At 36.1% G+C, this 22,820-nt stretch overlaps 1 protein-coding gene and 1 non-coding gene across 17 annotated transcripts in view; both read right to left on the bottom strand.

The window, feature by feature from the left end:
* Positions 1–22,820, bottom strand: part of PUM1 (pumilio RNA binding family member 1) — a 148,115-nt gene that overhangs the window by 8,637 nt on the left and 116,658 nt on the right. For 14 of the 16 annotated variants that reach the window (XM_077150529.1, XM_077150528.1, XM_077150522.1 and 11 more), the window contains 6 exons: positions 11,890–12,157; positions 10,537–10,666; positions 8,499–8,633; positions 5,367–5,504; positions 2,710–2,835; positions 1,624–1,745 (listed from right to left, as the gene is read on the bottom strand). In XM_077150529.1, coding sequence (XP_077006644.1) covers positions 1,624–1,745; positions 2,710–2,835; positions 5,367–5,504; positions 8,499–8,633; positions 10,537–10,666; positions 11,890–12,157 — 919 coding nt within the window. The remainder of the gene's footprint in view (positions 1–1,623; positions 1,746–2,709; positions 2,836–5,366; positions 5,505–8,498; positions 8,634–10,536; positions 10,667–11,889; positions 12,158–22,820) is intronic. The other 2 variants (XM_077150523.1, XM_077150526.1) reach the window with 1 other exon arrangement.
* On the bottom strand, positions 7,503–7,587 carry LOC143675356 (small nucleolar RNA SNORD103/SNORD85). Its single transcript, XR_013171582.1, has one exon. It is a non-coding gene; the product is annotated as a small nucleolar RNA SNORD103/SNORD85 (small nucleolar RNA).

Here is a 22,820-nt window from a genome sequence, read left to right as displayed (position 1 = left end):
ATTGATACACTGAATCCATAGGTTCTTTTATTTCTTTTCTCTATTTTCTATGTTGCAGTATTATAAGATTTCACAAATCAAATATGAATATTTTATAAACAATAAGGGGGGAAAGGAGGAAATATTCAACTCCTTCATTTGGAGAATTTCTGATATTCTCGCAAGCAGTGGGGACAAACAATTTAATAGGTTGAACCCTCAATCCTGGGGTTCGTTTGCCCCTATGAATTTATTCCTGCAAAGGATAAGCTAAGAACTATACCTAAGAGTCACCCAGGGAACCTCTTTTTTTTTAAGCCAACTCAGCAGGTGAACTCACTGTCCTCCACCCCCTACATGGGACATGAATTCCAGAGATGTAAATCTCCCTGGCAACATAGGAAAGAACTCCTGGGATGAGTCGAGACCTGGCATCAAGGGATTGAGAAAGCCTTCTTCACCAAAAGGGGGGGGAGGAGAAATGAGACAAAATAAAATTTCAGTGGCTGAGAGATTTCAAACAGAGTCAAGAGGATATGCTGGAGGTTATTCTTATGCATTAAATAGATATCCCTTTTTAGTTTATGGTGTATTGGAATGGCTGGAGGGAAGTACCTGAAACTGTTGAACTGTGTTCCAATAGCCTTGATTCTTCAAGACAATTGTATAAAGATAAAACTTTTGTGATTTGACTGTGTGATTGCAAAAACCTTGTGTCTGATGCTCCTGTTATCCAGGATATGGATAGATGAGTAAAAAAAGATGGCTAAAAAATAAATAATAGGGGGTAAGGGGTAAAATAAATTGGGTAGATGGAAATACTAGTGGTCAATGAGAGGGAGCAGTAGGGGGTATGGTATGTATGAGCTTTTTTATTTTTATTTCTTTTTCTGGAGTAATACTAATGTCCTATAAAATGATCATGATAGATACACAACTATATGATGGTATTGTGAGCCACTGATTATACATCACACATAGAATGCATGTGTAGAAAAATTTATCAATGAAAATATTTAAAAACAAATCAAAACAATAAGTCTGTATGAGCACTTCTGCTTTGCAATTTATCCTAAAAATCAGAGGAGAAAATACTCCAAAATTTATGTTATGTGTGTTATGTGGGCAATCGGCCTTACAGAATATCCTGAGAAGGACCACACAATCAACTGTGGTAGGGCTATATACATACTGCCATTAGGTTCTTCTCCAGTTTCTGCTGTTTCTAAGTTACCTAAACAATCTTTCACAATCTGGGAATAACTTGTGCAATTCATTCTTGTCCTAGCACAATATAAAAACTGGAAAAAAGATTCTCAAGTATACTAAGGTGTCTCTTAAATCAGGTACCAAAGAGGAAAGTGAGTAAAATAATTCAAGATTCCAAATAATTAAGTGAATGACGTCAGTTTACCAAAGTATAAAACCTAAATTCATTAGAAACACATTCATTAGATTTCAAAGTGGTCAACTCTGGGAGTGAGGAGCTCACTAAGGGAATGTTTTTTCTTTCTTAATGCAGTAGAAATACTTGACATTTCAAGCAATTTATACTATGAGAAAAATAGAATTTTAAAAAAGAAGAGAATGACAATTTATTCCTTTCAACCCTACCTGAAATACCATTTAATTCAAAACACATACCTTGCAAACTTATGCTGACTCAACACAAGTACATTGCCTCTAATTTCTGCTACAATCTTGCTTTTATCTTCAGGACGACCATGCTCCAACACATGCTGGATTACATAATTCCCATATTGATCCTATTTGAGATACAACAACAGAAATAAATTTTATGTGAAGACCAGTTCTGAGAATTAATCTAATCAACATCTGTATCAATACCTATCCTCCCTCTAGGAATATAATAGTTCATCTGAATACTAAGGAACATAAGAACTTAAAAAAACTGAAAGAGAAATGTACACATTGTACACTGCACCTATATATTACAGAGAAAAACTGGAAACCCAGATGTCCAACAAAACATGCATATCTAATTAAATCACCTGAAAAGCAAAAGAAGTAGTCATCATCTAAAGTGAAAATACTTAATGAAAGGATAAGTGAGTATAAGTAACAAAAGAAGCAAAAATATCTATTTTTAAGTTGTAAAAAGTAAAAAGCCTAGAAATAATACTCAGAAGAAAAAAAAATGCCAATGCCAAATAGGTTTGCCAAAACTATGGGTAATTTATTTTATTTTGGTGCTACTTTGTGTGCTTTCAAATTTTCCTATAATAAATATTTAACATGTTTATACTCTCACACATCCAAGTAAAATAAAAACAAATTTAAAAATTTGCTTTAATACAACATATCAAATGTAGGTGTTCAAGTGGTTAACAGGACGTGGAGGGAATTTTTAGTGGTAGAAACAGAGAAAAGTATTGAAGCTAGAAGAAATAATTAACTCAATTAGTTCATGTGATGATAATGAAACTGTGACACACAGAGATTAAATGCCCTGCCTAAAGTGACACAGCTATCCCATGATGGAGATCTGGAACCCCTGGACTCCAGGTCCAGGGCTCTATTCATTACCCATATCCACAATACACAAACCAGACTCTTGCAAGTGGAAACCTGCCCCAACATTCAAAGGGCATTTTAAACACATTAATACTGACTTCTTTTAGAACAGATACCCATGTTACAACACACACATGATGCTCTGGACCCGCACAAGACCATGTCTGCAAGTACTCTACTGGCAATTCTCACTACCTGTACAAGTTGCTCTGTGTGCTGGTGAAGCTCCTCTAAAATAGGGAGTGTCTGGTCAGGGAGACAGTGTTCCAGGATCCTCTGAATCACTCGACAGCCATAGGGATGCGTAGACAAAGCAAATACCTAAAGCAGACAAACACAAGTAAGAAAGACACAAATGACAGCTGCCACTTTCCATGCTTCAGTGCTAAATGTTTATATACATAAACCTATTGATCTTTATAATGACTCTAAGACATAGTTATGATTTTTCTTAGTCACAGATGAGAAAATTAAAGGTCCTTGAGGTTTAAATAATGTGCCTATAGTGGTACAAATACTGACAAGAGACAGGATTTTATTTCCTGGTTTGATTCAAAGTTCAAATTCTAAATATGGCATTTAGGTTCTTTCTAAAAAAACAATAAAGGGGTGTGTGTGTTTGTGTAAACCAATTTAACTATTTTGGGAATTCACAGATATGAATAAGTTCAGAGATGAAAAAGACTTTTCCAAAAAGCCTGGAGACGAACACAGAATTATTCAAGGTCACAAAAGACACAGGTGAGTCTAGAGTGTCAATCAACAGCCTCTCCAAAGGATGGAGTTAAAAACAGAAAAGGGCAGTGATCAAATTCTGACTGCTTCCACAAAACTAGAACAATGATTTTGCAATGCTCTGAATTTAATTAAGGTGCTTTCCAGCAATAAACAAGAAAAGCTTATTCTCATGCTTTGTCTGAGGCAGTATATAAAACATAGGGTTTAGATCCAGACCACGCAATCCTGTTACTGCCCCTTCCTAGCTGAATGGCCTGGAGCAACTTGCGTCTCAGATTTCTCATTAAGAATAACAACAACAATAAAGAAAAAAAAACAGCAATAGCAATAGCTAACATTTACTGATTTCATACAAACTCAAGTCACCGTACTAAGTGTGTTATGTATGGTTTTATATATGTAGCTTTAAACAATGACTATATACTTGGTTCTGCGTAATTTTAATCTTATAAAAATGTTACACACATTCTGGAGTAACTTATTTTATTTCACTCAATATTACATTTCTAATATTCACTTACAATATTGTGGATGTCTATAGTTTATTCTGTATATCTATACAGTATGGTATTGGGTGAGTGTATGTGATTTATTTTTTATCCATTCCTCTGTAGGTGGCCATTTGGACTATTTAGTTTTTTCTTATTATGAGACAATGCTAGAATATATATAATGTTAGAATATATATTCTAAACATGAATATATATGTCTCGTATATTTAGGCAGAGATTTCTTTAAGTATGTGTCTACACCAGGAGAATATACCTACAATGAATCACAGGAAACTTAGCATAAACGTTTAACTTTAAAACATGATACTGAATTATTTTCCAAAATAGTTATGCTATTATATACTCCCACCAGCAGACTACCACTTAACAATAATGGAGGGGGGTGCAGATAGTTTATCATTTGTGGCTTTATTTTTGTAGTTTCCTGATTATTAATACAATTGAGTTTCTTTACTTTGCAGTTTCCTGACTACTAATACAATTAAGTACCTTTTCCAGTATCTTCTAGGCTGTTGGGCTATTTTTATATTAGTCTGTATTGTTCTCTTTGATTATTGAAGTTCTTTATGTATTCAGGTTATCAATCTTTTGGTACTTTCCTGTCGTAAATATTGTCTCCCATTGGTGGCTTAATCTTCTCGCTTTCTTTGTTGTAATTTCAAAGTAAACAGACTTACTCTTTTTTCACTAACTCAGGAACTTCCAATGACCCCCTGAGTTCCTGTCTATAATCTACTTAACCATAGCCTTAAGTGAGCAAATCCCAAAACCTAGAGGACTCTAAAATTTCATTTTGATATGGGCTTACCATTTTGATCTAGGCTTACACATGACTACACCTAAAAAATTTACTTAGTTCTTCCCATTCTTTTTTCCCTTTTCTGAAACAAGACCAATTTACCATACCCAAAAATATGTGTTTCATTCTCCTGCCTCACCAAGCTTAGGAGAGTGTCTGGACACTGCTTTTGGTCAAAGAAATGAACAACTGTGGCCAATTCAGAAGCAACTCTGGAAAAACACTTAGAAAATATCTAAGTGCTAACTCTGCTTGGAAGTTGCTTTTACTATATGGGTGAATAAGAGAAATAAGAAGCTATATCTGGTGGTGGTCACTTAACAATTCAAATCAACTTGATAAAAAAAAAAATCAAGCAAGAACACCTTATTATTTTAAAGACATATTTATACGTGCATGATCCAAAAGATTAGTTCTTTAAATTATCTGAATTTTAAAAAGTGGTAAAAACTTTTAAATACCAACTATTGATATAGACAGTACTCAAAGGAAAAAAATTATTCTTCTAATATGAAATTTATTCTTAAAATGATGAAACTAGTAATAATACTTTAAAAACTTTGATGACAGTGTCTCAGCCAAACAAGAGCATACATCTGCACTAACGACAGAGAGAAAACCCATGGACAGTTAAAGGAAGAGACTCGGGGAGAGACGGCTAGGAACCTGACCACACTGTACAGGACTGATATTTACTGCAGTCTTAAGCACCCTGAGAGCACTCCACAAATCCTGTCCTGTTTCATGACAATGGAAACTATCATTAGATTTGTTTCCTGTATTTCTTTCCTATGTCATCTTACCTGCCCCTTGAATGCATCGATGATAAACTGCAGAGACTGGGGCTGCACACATTCAATGCATTTCTGAACCACATGATTGCCATTTTGGTCTTTTACACACTTCAGGACGTGCCCATCAAGTTCTCGAACCATCTCATTCTATTGGAAACACAAAGAAAGAAAGCACCACCAGAATCACAGCAAGCAAACATCTGGACAGTCAATGCTTTCCTTACCAAACACAAAACTACTAAGCAGAAAACTCATGATAATGAAAGTGGTATGACTTAAGCTGTGGCACTATAACAATCTGATAAAATATGAGGATTTGAGTTGTCCCAAATGTTAGCAAAATTCCTTTAACAGTGACTAGTCAACTTACTCTAGGCCAGGCATACTTCTAAGTGCTTAACATGTTTTAACTCACTGAATTCTGATAAAAATTTTATGCATTTGATATTATTACAGATGAGAAAACCAAGGAATAGAGAAATTAAATGGCTTTGTTCAAAATCACAGACTGACATCACCAAGGTTCAAGCCCAAGAAATCTGGCTCTGGCAGCTGGGCTCAACATCTGTGAATTATGTATTATTCCACACCTCCTACCCTCCCATACATTATGAAGACATTCAGACTGAGAGGGGTTAAGTAACTTCTTAAAGACCACATACAGAAAGTGACTGAATCGAGCCCTAGTCTATGATTCCAGCATCTACGGTCTTTCTACAAGGCTACAGTGGCTGCAAAGCCAGTAGGAGCAGTTCTTGCCATTTTTTTAGGGAAAAAAAAAAAGTATTCAAACTCAAGAGTACAGGGGAAAGCCAGACACTTAGTGGGGCAGATGGGGAGGAGGGGGAAGGGGAAAGGGAGGGAGAGAGAGGAAGAGAGAGGAAGAGAGAGAAAGAGTGTGCGTGTGTGTGTGTAGGAAATGGGAGATGTGATAAGGGTACAGGAAGAAGACTCTGGAGTTTTGAATGGAGTTCTTTCCCAAACTTTCTGCTTTTGGACTTAGGCAGCAAAAAGCTGGGCGCCCTAATCATAGTTGTGCACCTGTACCTACTGTCCTTGCTGCCTCTAATCTCTGTAATATCAGCTCCACTGTGCTGACTCTGTATTTATGATAAAAGAATATAAGCCAGGGGTGGGCAATGGTGGCTCAGTGGCAGAGTTCTTGCCTTCTATGCCAGAGACCTGGGTTCAATTCCCAGTGCCTGCCCATGTTAAAAAGAAAAAAAAAAAGCCAGTTTAGATTGGTGATATTTATGAATGAAAAATGTTGATTATGTAAAAACCGCCAAGATATCATCTCAGTAAAGAAATTCAAGATGATAAAGCCAGGGATCAAACAAGCAAAAGACAAGAAACTCAGGAAAGTTTCCTAAAGCAACTAATCAAATATCAGAAAAGAATGATTAATTCTAGAAATATTATCATATGAATGATTAATAGAAACTTTACTTATAATCAAAATGAAGGGGAGGTGGCATCTGAATATTTTGAATCAAAAGATGTAAAAATCCCAGGAATGATTTAATTTCACTAAAACAATGAGTTTATTCAAAAGATACACAGAAATATAGTATAGAAAAGAATAATAGCTTGGAGAAAATGGGAGGTAAAAAGCTACTACAATACAGCCATCCAATCAGAAAACAAAATTTGAAAAGATAGGAACAAACTAACAAATTATCATATTCTGAAAGAAGGCAAAGATTATAAATGTACCTGGAAAACTGTCATACTTCTATCTCCTTTCAACAAGTGGGCATTTATGGTCAAGAAAAAGAAAGAAGCTTTCATGTTCAAAAAGAACAAGAAAATGAAACAAGACATATTCAACCATCCATGAAAAATACCAAGGATAACTAAAACCAGCAGTCCCCTGAACATTAGGGGAAAACAAAAAAAAGCTTCATACCTGACTATAAATACTTGCATACAACACTATCTTATTACTGTTATATCCCCACTAATGAATAAATGAATTTGAAACTGCTCTGTATCTCCAACATTTCTTTTATATTCACCAGCATCTTAACTCCCATATCTGTAAGTCTCACAACTTGATGGAGTTTGGACTCTCAGTCTTCAACTGCTATCCCCAACACCACTGCAAGTTTCTGTTTGTGTTTTTAATTGCAGGTAGGTGCCTTGTCTGACTCAGAACCTGAGTCCATAACAAAGATTCTCATTATTGAACTTTGTTCTCAGTGAGGGCAAGTGGGTCATCATTGCCAGACAATGGTCACCTTCTCAATTAGGAAGGCCTGGCTGAGCTCAGAACCCAAAAGTTGAGGGTTCAGATCAGAAGCATCCTATGGCTCACAGCATTGCCTGGTACAAACACAACTGCAAGTATACCCTACCTGAGGGTTTATTTTGCTTCCTGGGCTCTGGGGTTTATGGGGGTAGAGGGGGACAATGGTGGACCTGCTCTGTGACAATTCCTAAGGCTGTGGGTCTCTTCATATATTTTCTGTGTCGACTCTCCACTCACCGCATCCGAGAGTTCAGATTTCTGCTCCTTTTTTTCCTGCCTAACTCCTCTTTTAGCCCTGACTTCTATGAAGCATTCCCTCAAAGGCTGGGCAAGGTTACGAGTCTCCATGTGTGCTGTCACAGCATACTATGTGCTCACCACAGTTTCTCATTACTGACCCCACCTCACTATATCCTTTGTGGGTAGGGACCAGATCTCAGCCAGCTCTGTAAGCCCATGCCTGGCACAGAGTGGGTATCAGTCAATGTGCCAGGTGAGGCACTGCATAGTGAACATTGGTGAAATGAACGAATTAGTGGGAATGAGTGAAGAAAAATGTTCAGTGGCCTGGATGAAAGAAAATGACAACTTACTAGCATTTAACCTGCTTCAATTTTTAGAAAACAAAAAAACCTACCTGTAAAACTGTACCTAAGTTTTGGTCAAAGAGAGTATTACTTAAAGCCACTGTTTTTAACACAAGATATTTCATCCGCAGTAATTTCACAAAATTAAATGTACAGTTCATGTTTGCCATGCACAGAAAGGCAGCCACAAGCACCAAAGAAAAACTGTAAAAGAAAAGTGAAGACTGACAGAATCACAGGGTTCACTACATATACCATGGAGAAACATCAAACACCAAGAGAAAAGTTAAAGGGGAAACTTACAATTACCTGCTGGTCTGAGGGAATAAACTCAAGAGCTTTCTGGATAACACGGCAGCCATACATCTGCAGTGCCAATGAGAGGACATGGCCTCGAATCCGTTCTGCCAAAGCCAGCTTCTGTTCAAGGCTGCCAAACTAGACATAATGAGTAGGTGAAAATCCATTACTTAGATAGAAGTGGAAAAAAATCAGAGAAAGCAAAGTATTCATTACTCTGCATTAACCATTGGTATAACCTCTTTCAGCCTTGTCAACTATAATAACTAAATCCTTTGTTTCCTCGAGACGGTATTTCCCAGTCTCTGATTATAATGGTAAAATATTTCTCAGGTACTCAATAAGAGTTTTCCTACTGGTATCTGATGGTAAGCAGATACGTAATTTCCCAAAGGTGCCACTAATTCATTAATACTATTAAATGATTCTGCACTCCATTATAAGGGCTTTTGTTTTCCATGGGCAGGCACCGGGAATCAAACCCGGGTCTCCCACATGGAAGGCGAGAACTCTTCCTGCTGAGCCACGGCAATCTGCCCTGTATTTTTTCTTTAAAATTAATATTATTTCTGGGAGACTCTTTAGACAGTATCTGGGGAAAATACAAGAACTTTGTGCAGTAAATCCATAGTACTTTGGTTGCCTGAGGCAAACAGGTGAAAATGCTCTTCTTTTACCTTCATAGGTGGAAATTTAAGCCAAAGCACACATGGACTCTCTGTTTTGATTAAATGTCCTATACATCATCTCAAGAATTGATATGTTTATATAAGGTTACAGAGTGAGGAGGGAAAGGATTAACGGCATCCAAGAAGGAAGGCTACATAATGTAGCTCTACCTAGAATGATTTTCTATCCTAGGCTTTTTATTTTAGTTTGTACAGCATAATCCTGACACTGGAGACTTCTAATGCTCAGCTTGTCCAACCCCTTCATGTTCCATACAAGAGAACTAAGATTCAGGTAAGTTCTCTGGTTTGCCCCAAATCACATGGCTATAACCCATTGTCCATTCCACCATCCCAAGTTGCATCAGCCTCTGGAGCTGGAGATCTCTGCATTTTTATTGTGACAAAATGGCAGTGAGAAGACATTCTAAAATAAAAAATACAAGAGTCTTAGTTTCAGTTGTTTTCTTATTCCACAGCTAGAGAATTCACGGTTAAGAAATTTAAATGTTCGTGAAAAAACTTTGGAAGGTAAACGCTGTGAGTGAGCCAAAGAAAATGTATTTTTTTAATATTCACCAAAATCAAATAAATAAGATGTAAGATATCTGCAAATTTATTTGTTTTGTGGCAGGTAATATGCAGAGATCCAGCATTTTTCCATCACAACCAAATTATTCATCTCAGCATTTGACGTCTTTCTGGATTTTTAATTTAGGGTTATTTACTCTTACGGGCATAAGGGCTACAATGGTAAGCAAATTATCCCTGCCTGTCTGAAGTTTTAGTTTAGTAGGGGTAACAGACATTAATCCAGAAATCTCAATATTCCTTTCCAAAGACAATGATAAAAGACTGGATACTACTCAAACAAATGGAGGTAAAATAAGGAAGACAAAAAAAAAAAAAGGGCTAAGGATCACTTGATAAGAAGTATTTAAAAATATTCCTGCCTAGTTTATGATGGAAAATACTGAAGTTGATGTTTAAAGACAATTTTCTAGCAATCTTAAAAACAAAATTTCATTTTTCAGAACACTTAATTGGAATCTTGCTAAAATTATCTTATTTGTGCCCTCCACAAATGACATGGTTAATGAAACTATCATACAACTAGAAATAATGTGCTGGGTCCTAAATGGGAACAGTGGTTTTCAAAGCACTTACTGACACTGCATCACCTGCTTGGGCATTTAACTGTACAGAAAAGACAGACTCCTGCTAATGAACTGGGGAAACATTAAAAAGCTTCAAAAGACTACCATACTTCATTCTGCTAAGCAGAAATCAGATCGCTATTCTAAAAAATCTAAAGAAAATCAAAATGCTCTGGAGACTTTCTAAAAGACATCAGACAAAGAACAAAGGCTTACTTCAAAGAACTTCTGAATGACATAATTCCCAAACACATCTACCATTAGCTGGTAAGCAGCCTGGAGGATTTCATTGAAGACAAGCTGGCGCTCAGCTGGTGTGGCACGTTCTAGTTTCAGCTGAATGAATCTGAAAGTGCAAAGTAAAAGGGCAATTAGCTTTTGAGAAAGACTTGGAAATAAGCAAGGGTAACTCAACTTACACAATGCATTTGTTCTGAAAACTCTGTATGTATGTACGTATGTTTGTGTATACAGGCATATATCCATATGTATACTAAACTCAGTGTTATTTGAATCAATCCCTTGAAGTTACTGAAAGGAAATTTTGTTGAAATGGGAAAAAAAGAAACATTTTTATAGTGTAATGTAGCCCGTAACAATACTGAACTTTCAAAAGTATATATCATTAGAGTAGGGACAGAAGTGATGAAAAGTAGGAAGAGAGGAGGGGTGAAGGTGGGCAAAACCTAGAGAGAACTCTGTTTGTCATTTTTCCTTTAAAAGCTGTCCTGGATCAACAAACTCTCAAAGCTTATGGTTCTTACTATATTCTTTAACTCATATTCATATGAAGCAGTATTCATAACGTCTGCAGGGTTTCTTCTGAACTAATAGCTATTCACTTTGCCTTTTTTAGACATGATAAGGAAAATCATGTCATCTCTGAACCTGGGCTATAAGATCCAAATATGAGAAATCCTTGCCAAGTAGGAAGGTGGCATAACTTAAAAAGTAGGTTCTTTAGCAGTTGCTTCACTGGGCAGAGTCAGAAGGAAACAAACAGAAAGATAACAGAGAAAATAAGGATGGGTGATATCATCTTAATTATACTTTCTTCCCAGACCAGGATCCCTTTTACTGAAACCCACTGGAACAGCCAAACAGGGAAGGGTAATTCAAAATCCTGTTTTCTATAATAGCCTCTTCTCTCTCACCTCTATGAACTCTCACTTTTACAGAGTGGGGGAGTTGCCTTTCTTATTTTCTAATAAGGAAGCTTACATCTGAATAATGTCTCTTTGAAATCCAAAGATTCTTTATAATGCTTAAAATAGCAAAGATGTGTGTATGTCTTATGTTAATGTTTCTAAAATATCAACCTTTGTGCAAACACTAAGCTTCTCTTTCAGAAAGGTTGGTTTTAAGCATGTGATCCCAACTACTGAAAGACCTTTTTCACCAGGTATATAGCTGGTGACTCTCATTATCCACATCCCCCTAAACTAAATGGCACATTTTGTTTAAATTATTTTATGACAATAGTATTTTAGCATATGTCTATGTGAGGCATGGAATTTAAGGCATGAAGATTTCAGCTATCTTAAGTGCCAAAGCTATGTATGTCCTCACCTGGACCCATGCTGGTCTTGGGAAAATTCCATTATATGCCCCGCAATCTCCCGCAATTGTAAATTGGGGTACCGGTTATTTCGAAAATCTTCCAAAAGTCTGCTCCTGCCTGAGGGCATGACATCAGACATTCCATATCGCAAACGGGAGGAAGAAAAAAGAGTGCTGCCAGGGCTGAAGAGGCTGGAGGCGCTACTCGCACTGCGGTATTTGGCTTCAGCACCTGGAGCAGCAGAGATGTATCTTCCGCTGCCATTTGTAAGTCCTCCTGTTGGTTACAGAACAGGAGAACTCAAGACCCATTCTTTTTTTTTCCCACAATCACAGTCACATTGCAAAAGCTTTATCATTATATAATCATTTTCAAGAAACATGGCTACTGGAACACAGCTCTACATTTTCAGGCAGTTTCCTCCAGACTCTCTGTTACACCTTAACTAAAAAGGTGATATCTATTTAATGTATAAGAATAACCTCCAGGATAACCTCTTGACTCTGTTTGGAATCTCTTAGCCATTGACACTTTATTTAGTCTCATTTCTCTCTTTCCCCTTTAGGTCAAGAAGGTTTTCTCAATCCCTTGGTGCTGAGTCCCAGCTCATTCTAGGATTTCTGTCCGTGTTGCCAGGAAGGTCCACACCCCTGGAAGTCATGTCTCACACAGACAGGGGAGGGTGGCGAGTTTGCTTGTTGTGTTGGCTAGAGAGACGCCACATCTGAGCAATAAAAGAGGCTCTCTTGGGGATGACTATTAGGCCTAATTTTAAGTAGGCTTAATCTATCCTTTGTAGGGTTAAGTTTCAGATGAACAAACCCCAAGATTGGGGGCTCAGCCTACTGCCTCGGTTGTCCCCCCGCTTGTCAGAATATCAAGAATTCTTCACTTAGGGAAGTTGCATTTTCCCTCTCTCTCACTATTCCTCCAAGGGGACTTTGCAAATAATTTTTAATTTACTGTTCAAATCCTCCTGGGATTTATTGAGGCATCCATCACTCTGGACAAACCTACAAAATCTCATGTCCTACTGAAGGTTCCATGTACTTATGGTGCTCAATTAAGCTGTCCATATAAGTTATATTAGGAAATGCACTAGTCAAAACATAAATTGTGTACAAATACACATTTTTTGTTTTAGTCTTACATATAAGTTAAGGTTTTAAAATATTAATTACCATCTATTTTCAACACCCTGCATTACTGACATTCCTTTGTTCTTCCTCATGCAAAACATTTTTAAATTTGTACATTTAGTCACTATCATTATACATTCTAGGCGTTCCCAGATTATACTTTCTCAGTCTTTATTGTATATGTTTCCTTCTGATTTCACTTGCACCCCCAGGCCTCCTCCCTCTATCATGCTCACATTCTTCATTCAGTTTCATTCAGCTTTTTAACATTTTTGTATTACAGTTAGGTAGTATTGTGTTATCCATGTCTGAATTTTTACAATCAGTCCCATTGCACAACCTGTATCCCTTCAGTTTCAATTACCCAATATCTACCGTATTTCTATCTCCTGCTGACCTCTGTTCTTAACTGAAATTATCCAAGTTCATTCATCAATGCTAGTTCATGTCGGTGAGACCATACAGTATTTGTCCTTTTGTTTCTGGCTAATTTCACTCAGCATAATGTCCTTAAGGTCCATCCATGTTGTTACATACTTCATAACTTTATTTTGTTTTACAGCTGCATAATATTCCACCGTATGTATATACCACAGCTTGTTTAGCCACTCATCTGCTGATGGACATTTGGGCTGTTTCCATCTCTTGGCAACTGTAAATAATGCTGCTATAAACACTGGTGTGCAAATGTCAGTTTGTGTCTTTGCTCTAATGTCCTCTGAGTAGATACCTAGCAATGGTATTGCTACGTCATAAGGCAATTCTATACTTAGCTTCCTGAGGAACTGCCAAACTGCCTTCCACAGCGGCTGTACCATTTGACATTCCCATCAACAGTGGATAAGTGTGCCTCTTTTTCCACATACTCTCCAACACTTGTTTTCTGTTTTATTGATAATGACCATTCTGGTAAGTGTGAGATGATATCTCATTGTGGTTTTGATTTGCATCTCCCTAATGGCCAGTGAAGTTGAGCATCTTTTCATGTGCCTTTTGGCCATTTGTATTACCTCTTCTGAGAAGTATCAAGACCCATTCTTAAGAAATTTCATTCAAGAGAGCAAAAAGTATCCTACACATGAAACCTGCATCATATCTTTTATTTTTTTGTGATCTATTGCTTTTTTAAGACTCTATTAACTGGTGTCATGACTTTCCTGAGACAACATACCAAGATGGAGGAAACTTTTGCACAAATATTGATATAGGAATACTTTCTACCTCTGATAGCAGACTGCTAGCAATAATGGAGCAACAGCTAGTGTAGCCCTTAGTAAGTAAAACAATGAGGAACTTGCTTGTCAAATAAGACAAGCATCAGAGGAACAGCAAGGAATTGGAAAACTAATACAAAATGGAATGAGACTTCAGAGTTTTCCACTCTGAGTTATGGAAGTTCCCTATATTTCTGAATAACCTCCACTGCCATCTGAAAGCATCACCCCAAATTAGGATATCCAGATTAATCTGTTTTAAATAGGAAAGCACCAATTCATGAAGCTTTCTTTAAAGGAATGGTTTTGCCATTAACATAGAAGTTTGAAAAATTACTATGGTATCCCAGGACAAGGATTAGATATAAGGAGTAGAAAAAAGGAGATACACTTTGACATGGAAGGTTTTCAAATTCTTCATCAGGAACGGGCAGCTCTTAACGGTATCTATTGGAACAGAGCCTGAAATAACTGCAGCAGCAACAACTTTCATGCCACTGATAATGCTGCTTGACTGTGACAAGCAAATATAATAATTGTGAATCCCCAGAGAGACAGAATAGAGATATGACCAAAAGATTCATGAAAATAAAAAGCAGCATACTAAATTGGAATGAGTATATATTTTCAATAATCTTGTTTTTCACTATGGTACTTTTTTTAAACTTTTGATTGCACAAAAAAGGTGTGAAATCTTTTTGTTTTGTTTTGTTTACACAAAAAAGCAAAGTAGATAAGGAATACAACCTAAACCACAAACAGCTTACATGACTATCAATTCAAGATCCATAAGAAAAGTCACTTGACATTCTCCCGAGTTTTAATGACCATCTGGTTTGAAGTTTAATGACAGGCAGAAAAAGATGTTCTACTGGCTTTCTCCACAGAATTTTACGGCCCAGTTCCAAAGGTCTGAATGAAAGTAATGGAACCAAAAGGAAACAGTTCAATGTAAAAATCTGAAAAACATTTACTAAGCATTTGTCTTACGGCAGGCCCTGTGCTATAAGTTTTTCATATTCACATTCTTGCTGCTATCGTGGAACAGAAGTTTTTAATTCCCACTTACAAAATAGGAACTTAAGACCCAGAGAGCTGCAATGCTTGTCCAAACACATAAAATCCAAAATCGTCATGGCCAGATATGAGAATTCATACAAAGCTCTAGACTCCAGGGTCAGAGCCTTTGCCACTATACCAGATCCATTTTCATGATCAAATATTTTAAGTTTTCTTGCTCTAAAAGACACTGCTATTCTTGTTAAATGTCACAACATTTCTTAATCCAAAAAGAGAACTTCCTTTTTAAAGGAAAGGAAGAGATGAGGTTTATATGAAAAGACAGCAGCTGTATGACTGCTCTTCATTCCATTTCAGAAACAAAGCCTGTGAAGACAAAATCAAAGAAGCAGTATACAATAAGGTAGGTCAACAGATACTGGGAGAGTGCGATAATAGCAGGGAACACACTTAGAAAAAAGGAATGGCATGAACACACAGTAGCAAATCCACACCAAAAAAACCAGAACCAAACCTTCAATTATATGATACGGAAGGCAACAGGTCCTTGGTGACCATGTGGAATGATGGGACCAACCAATCCTGAAACCTGCCCTACACCTCTATAATGTAAGGTACATGAGTCAATAAAGGCATTATTGTTTTTAAACTATGACTAGTTGGATTCGCTGTTATTGTGACAAAAAGCATACTAACTAGTCCATAACACAAAGAGTTGAAGTGGACAGCAGTTTATACGCCTGTAAAAATGGTTATGCATTTATCTGAAACTTGATTTGGGGCAGTGGTCTTCTTAGGTGCCCGAACAGGTCAGCATACAAACATGCATAAAAACAAAGCTTTTATTATCAAGAAAGGAAGAAATATACCAATCTCCAAAAGGAAAATTTTTTTTGCCAGATACTAAATTATAAATGGCAAACAGACATACTGTTTGGGCCAAACACTACTTCTTTAAAAATCAAGTCAACGTTAAAAAGATTTTTGCTTTCCAGCACACCGTAGGTCATCAGTACACGTTTGCTGAGTCAATCTCCTTTAGACGGGGAGTACATAGAAATATGTTTTCCAGTTCACTGCAACCCACACACCTACTTGTGCTCCCAAACCACTTTGCTCCGGGAGGTGGCCCCTCAGGGGAATGAATAACCCCTACTTTAAAAGAAATATTCTCATGAGGCTTCAAAGGGGGCCCATTGTGAAGTCACAAAGTTTTCTGTGGTATTTTGGCAGGGCTAGATTTCATAGGGTTGGGTCCTATGCCAACCCTCTGCTGAAATTAAGGTTTATATAAATTAAAAAATTGTTAAATCCTATAAAGATTTTCTGCGAGTACTCATCTAGAACACCATCCCCTTGCTATGTGGAATATTTTCGTTTAGTTGCTTTTTGCACTCAGAGATCTAACTGGTGTTCAATGTGCAAAACTTTGCCTTCACACCTCTAAAGAAAAATCTCCAAGGTGACTGACAACTGGCAGAGACAATACTGTTTACTAAATTGTGTTTAAAATAAGTTCTACCAACCAACTACCTAATACCATGCCAAGGAAGTCTTAAGTTTATATATGCTAGAATGTCTTTAGTTCATAATACTATGTATGAGTCCAAAGTAAGTTGAATTTTCACATGGTTAGTTTTATAGATGATGTCTCTTTTTGAGAACCTGGTGACCAAGCACAAAAGACTGCATTTCCATTTAGACTGGCAGGTACCTATAGACACATATGACAACTTAGAATTAACATAGTTAGAAACTACTATTTCAGTTCAGGCAGGAGGTGAGAAAAGACATTCTTTGTTTCAGGTTTGTTTTCCTTAAAAGATTAAAGGCCATACTGAGTTTAAAGGACAGAATGAATCAATATTAAAAACATTATTACTAAGAAGAATTCTATCACAACAATAAAATTCAATGCTTAAATTCTTTTTCCAGGACTGAGTATGAACTCGTGAGTGCATTTTCAACCCTATGGGAATGTACAGTACAACACTTTTCTTCCAGGGCCCAGGAAAAGTCTAGCGGTTGCCAAACATGCACATAGTAATAAATTGTACCTGCTACCTCTTAAATGCTAAGAATTTGAAAAGGTACAACCTGGGGATTGTACAGAAAACTGAAAATAGGAATTCAGCAAGAGGCATTCTAGGAAATAGGGAGGAGGTAGGAGTAAGATGTGGAGATCTGTGAGTAGGCAGAGTATGAGACACATTAAGGTAAGAATCAGACTTTTGAGACACACACATCCACACTCCATACTCTTTTTTTTCTCTGAGATGGTAACTTGAATTAACTAGAAGCTGTAGGCATAGGTGACTCATCTCTAACTCACATATAAGCTACAAATGAGGGATACAGATCCAGTTAAAAATAAAATGTTAATAATAATATAATTTCAAATCAAGATACATATTTAAACCAAACAAAAACTTATAATGTTCACTTTTTACAGTCATAAAAAATTTTTATTTGTATGATCAAGCATGTTCATGCACGCACATGTATATGTATAGGGAACATGGAAGTAGGGGATTGAGACAGGGTAAAAGGGAAAGAGATTTCACTTTTTAAAAAATTACCAACAACTTTACATCAACAAATTCAACAACTTAGATGAAATGGACAAATTCCTAGAAAGTCACAAATTACCAAAACTGACTCAAGAAGAAATAGGAAATCTAAATACAGCTATAGTAAGCTGAATTAGTAATTGAACATCTTCCAGCAAAGAGAAGCCCAGGTTTCGTTGGTTTCATTAGCGAATGGCGTCAAACGTTTTTAAAGACTAATACCTCTATTTTATTTATTTCTGGAACCTCTGTTCCAGAAATAGAGGGCTATAGTACACTTCTCAACTTAATTTTATGGTACCAAAGTCAGATGACATCACAAGAAAGGAAAACTAAGACCAATATCCTTCATGAATATAGATACAAAAATCTTCAAAAAAAAACACCTGAATCTAATAGTACATAAAAAAAAGATTACATACATTACCAAGTGGGATTTATCTCTGGAATGTAAAATCAATATACAGTATTCACAGAATAAAGGACAAAATCACATGATCATCTCAATAGACAGAGGAACTGCATTTAGCAAAATACAAAATCCACTCATGACAAAAACTCTTTAACTGCAATAGAAGGGACCTTTTTCAACCTCATAAAGGGCATCTAAAAAAACCTACAGTATAAAAACATCTTGAGGAAAAAAAACGAAGCTGGAGGTCTCGCGCTGCCTGACTTTAAGGCATATTATGAAGCCACAGTGGTCAAAACAGCATGGTACTGGCATAAAGATAGATATATCGACCAATGGAATTGAATAGAGTGCTCAGATATAGACCCTCTCATCTATGGACATTTGATCTTTGATAAGGCAGTCAAGCCAACTCACCTGGGACAGAACAGTCTCTTCAATAAATGGTGCCTAGAGAACTGGATATCCATATGCAAAAGAATGAAAGAAGACCCATATCTCACACCCTACACAAAAGTTAACTCAAAATGGATCAAAGATCTAAACATTAGGTCTAAGACCATAGAACAGTTAGAGGAAAATGTCGGGAGATATCTTATGAATCTTACAATTGGAGGCGGTTTTATGGACCTTACACCTAAAGCAAGAGCACTGAAGAAGGAAATAAATAAATGGGAACTCCTCAAAATTAAACACTTTTGTGCATCAAAGAACTTCATCAAGAAAGTAGAAAGACAGCCTACACAATGGGAATCAATATTTGGAAACGACATATCAGATAAAGGTCTAGTATCCAGAATTTATAATGAGATTGTTCAACTCAACAACAAAAAGACAGCCAACCCAATTACAAAATGGGAAAAAGACTTAAACAAACACCTACCAGAAGAAGAAATAAGGATGGCCAAGAGGCACATGAAGAGATGCTCAATGTCCCTGGCCATTAGAGAAATGCAAATCAAAACCACAATGAGATATCATCTCACACCCACCAGAATGGCCATTATCAACAAAACAGAAAATGACAAGTGCTGGAGAGGATGCGGAGAAAGAGGCACACTTATCCACTGTTGGTGGGAATGTCAAAGGGTGCAACCACTGTGGAAGGCAGTTTGGCGGTTCCTCAAAAAGCTGAATATAGAATTGCCATACGACCCAGCAATACCATTGCTAGGTATCTACTCAAAGGACTTAAGGGCAAAGACACAAACGGACATTTGCACACCAATGTTTATAGCAGCGTTATTTACAATTGCAAAGAGATGGAAACAGCCAAAATCTCCATCAACAGAAGAGTGGCTAAACAAACTGTGGTATATACATACGATGGAATATTATGCAGCTTTAAGACAAGATAAACTTATGAACCATGTAATAACATGGATGGACCTAGAGAATATTATGCTGAATGAATCCAGCCAAAAACTAAAGGACAAATACTGTATGGTCCCACTGATGTGAACGGACATTCGAGAATAAACTTGAAATATGTCATTGGTAACAGAGTTCAGCAGGAGTTAGAAACAGGGTAAGACAATGGGTAATTGAAGCTGAAGGGATACAGACTGTGCAACAGGACTAGATACAAAAACTCAAAAATGGACAGCACAATAATACCTAATTGTAAAGTAATCATGTTAAAATACTGAATGAAGCTGCATCTGAGCTATAGGGTTTTTTTTGTTTTTGTTTGCTTGTTGGTTTGTTTGTTGTTGTTGTTTTTTACTATTACTACTATTTTTATTTCTTTTCTTTATATTAACATTTTATATCTTTTTCTGTTGTGTTGCTAGTTCCTCTAAACCGATGCAAATGTACTAGGAAACAATGATCATGCATCTATGTGATGATGTTAAGAATTACTGAGTGCATATGTAGAATGGTATGATTTCTAAATGTTGTGTTAATTTCTTTTTTTTTTTCTTTTTTTCTTTCCGTTAATAAAAAAAATAAATAAATAAATAAATAAAAAAGAAAAAAAAAAAAAACCTACAGTAATGATACATAAACGTGATAGACTAAACAATTTACCCCTAAGATCCAGAACAATGCAAGAATGCCTACAGTCACCTATTCCATTTAACATAGTATTAGAAGTTTCAGCCAGTTAATCAGGAAAGAAAAAGAAATAAAAGGTATCCAGATTGGAAAGGAAAAAATGAAACCATCTTTATTGGCAAATGATATGATCCTATATATAGAAAATTCTAAGAATCCACCCAAAATTACTAGAACCAGTAGTTTTAATACTTATTATTAACAGAACTAGTAAACAAGTACAATAAGATTACAGGATACAAGGTCAATATATAAAATTTAATTGTATACAAGCAATGAACAACTCAAAACCGAAATTCTATTAAATTTCATTCATAATTGTAACAAAAAGAATACTTAGGAATAAATTTAACAAAACAAGTATAAGACTTATACACTGAAAATCACTAAACATTTTTTTGGGAAAAAAATTAAAACAGTGCTATGACAACTGGATATCCGCAAATCACTAAACGTTTTTTGGGGGGAAGAAAACAGTGCTATGACAACTGGATATCTGCAGGCAAAAACATAACCCCCACCTCACACCACATAAAACAATGAACTCAAAATGGATCATAGACTTAAGTATAAGAGCTAAAACAAGAAATCTTTAGAGATCCTAGGTTAGACAAAGATTTCTTAAGATACTATTTCAAAAGCATGATTCATAAAAGAAAAAAATTGATAAATAGGACCTCAACTAAATTAAAAATGTTTGCAATTTAAAAGATACCATTTAAACAATGAAAACAAGAGTGGAAGAAAATATATGCAATAGGGTGGGCCATGGTGGCTCAGCAGGCAGAGTTCTCACTTGCCATGCAGAGACCCGGTTTGATTCCCAGTGCCTGCCCATGCCAAAAAAAAGAGAAAATAAATGCAATACACGTATCTAATAAATGACTTGTAACCAAAATATACAAATAACTCATAACTAAATAAGACAAACAACCCAATCAAAAAATGGGCAAAAGATATGAACAGACATTTCACCAAAGATATACAAACAGCTAATAAGTACATGAAAAGATACTCAACATCATTAGGAATAAGAGAAATGGAAATTAAAATCATAATGAAATACCAATTCACACCTACTAGAAAAGGCAAATTTACAGAGACAGAAAGTAGATTAGTGATTAACTGGGGGGGATGAAATGGTCTAAAATGGATTTATGATGATGGTTACACAATTCATAAAGTTATTTAAAAAATCACTGATATGTATACCTGAAATGGGTGAATTTTATGATGTCAAATATAATAATGTTGGTTAAAAAAACAGTATTTTGGACATTAAACAATGGATAATGGAAAAACCATTGAAGGGTCTTATTTAGACACTCAATAAGTGATGGTTGAATAAATAATGAGAAAAAATTACTAAACTGGTTACTAATATTTTTTGAGAGTATCCAAATATATGCCTAACCTATTGGAAGTATGAAAAGATTTGCACTGGGATAAGAGAGAGATATACCAGTGTGGGCACTCAAACACTTACTAACTAGCTGTGTTCATTGTGTTGAATATAAAATTCTGGTATGGTTGCTAGTGATCCAATGACTGGTGATAGCATTGCCATATGATAATACACCATATATATATTCATTGATAATATGAATAGTATTAATAGTAAAAGCTCTACTGGACATGGTCCAATACATGTGTGGTTAAAAGTGTTTCTTTAAGGTCTTTTTATGGACATTGTCAAACACCAAGTACCACACCTCTATTTTCTCTAAGTTAAGACAAAGAAACAAAAGAAACCTTTTTGCAAGGTCACAGATTTGAGCTGAGGCAATGTTCTATGGGTCAAGACACAATGTTCCTCAAGAATGGCATGCATTATTTATGTACTACATGTAGCAACGGGAAGTCCAGTACAAATGCATACAACTAAAATCGCTTGAACAAGGTAGTATTTAAAGGGGGGAGATGTAAAACTAAGCAGGCAGAAAAGAGTCATCAAAACAAGAAATAACTTACACCTACAGTTATGTCTTACCCCATAGGGAAAACCCAAATTAAGAAGAAAAGTATTTCATGAAAACATCAATATATTGGAAGAAGGAAAGGCTTGCAAACAAGGTTTTCCAGCTCGTTTCACAAACCAAGAGCCATGATATTTAATTCAAGTGCTGACAGACTGCAACCTACAGGATAAATCTGGCCCGTCATCTACTCATGTAAATAAAGTTTACTGGAATATAGCCATGCTTGTTCATTTACATTTTTGCCTGTGACTGCTTTCAAGGTTCAACAGAGTTGAGTATTTACTAGAGACCATCTGGCCAACAAAGCCTAAAATATTTACTAGCTGGCTCTTCACACATACAGAAAAAAGTTTGCGGGATTTACTGAATACTCAGTATGATCTGACTCACTTCAAATGTTTTAATTAAGGAAACAGAAGGTCACATTCCTGAATCTGATAATACACTGTTTCAAAAGATATCCTAGGCATGACATCTGAAAGGATAAACACTGCTTTGAAGTAAAAAAAAAAAGATAAAAAGGTGTGAATTCTAAATTTGTTAAAAT

This window comes from Tamandua tetradactyla, chromosome 2, assembly GCF_023851605.1.
Source record: "Tamandua tetradactyla isolate mTamTet1 chromosome 2, mTamTet1.pri, whole genome shotgun sequence".
In the NCBI taxonomy this organism is placed as follows: Eukaryota; Metazoa; Chordata; class Mammalia; order Pilosa; family Myrmecophagidae; genus Tamandua; species Tamandua tetradactyla.
The sequence above is the reverse complement of the archived record's forward strand: the minus strand, read 5'-3'. Positions and strand labels throughout refer to the sequence as shown.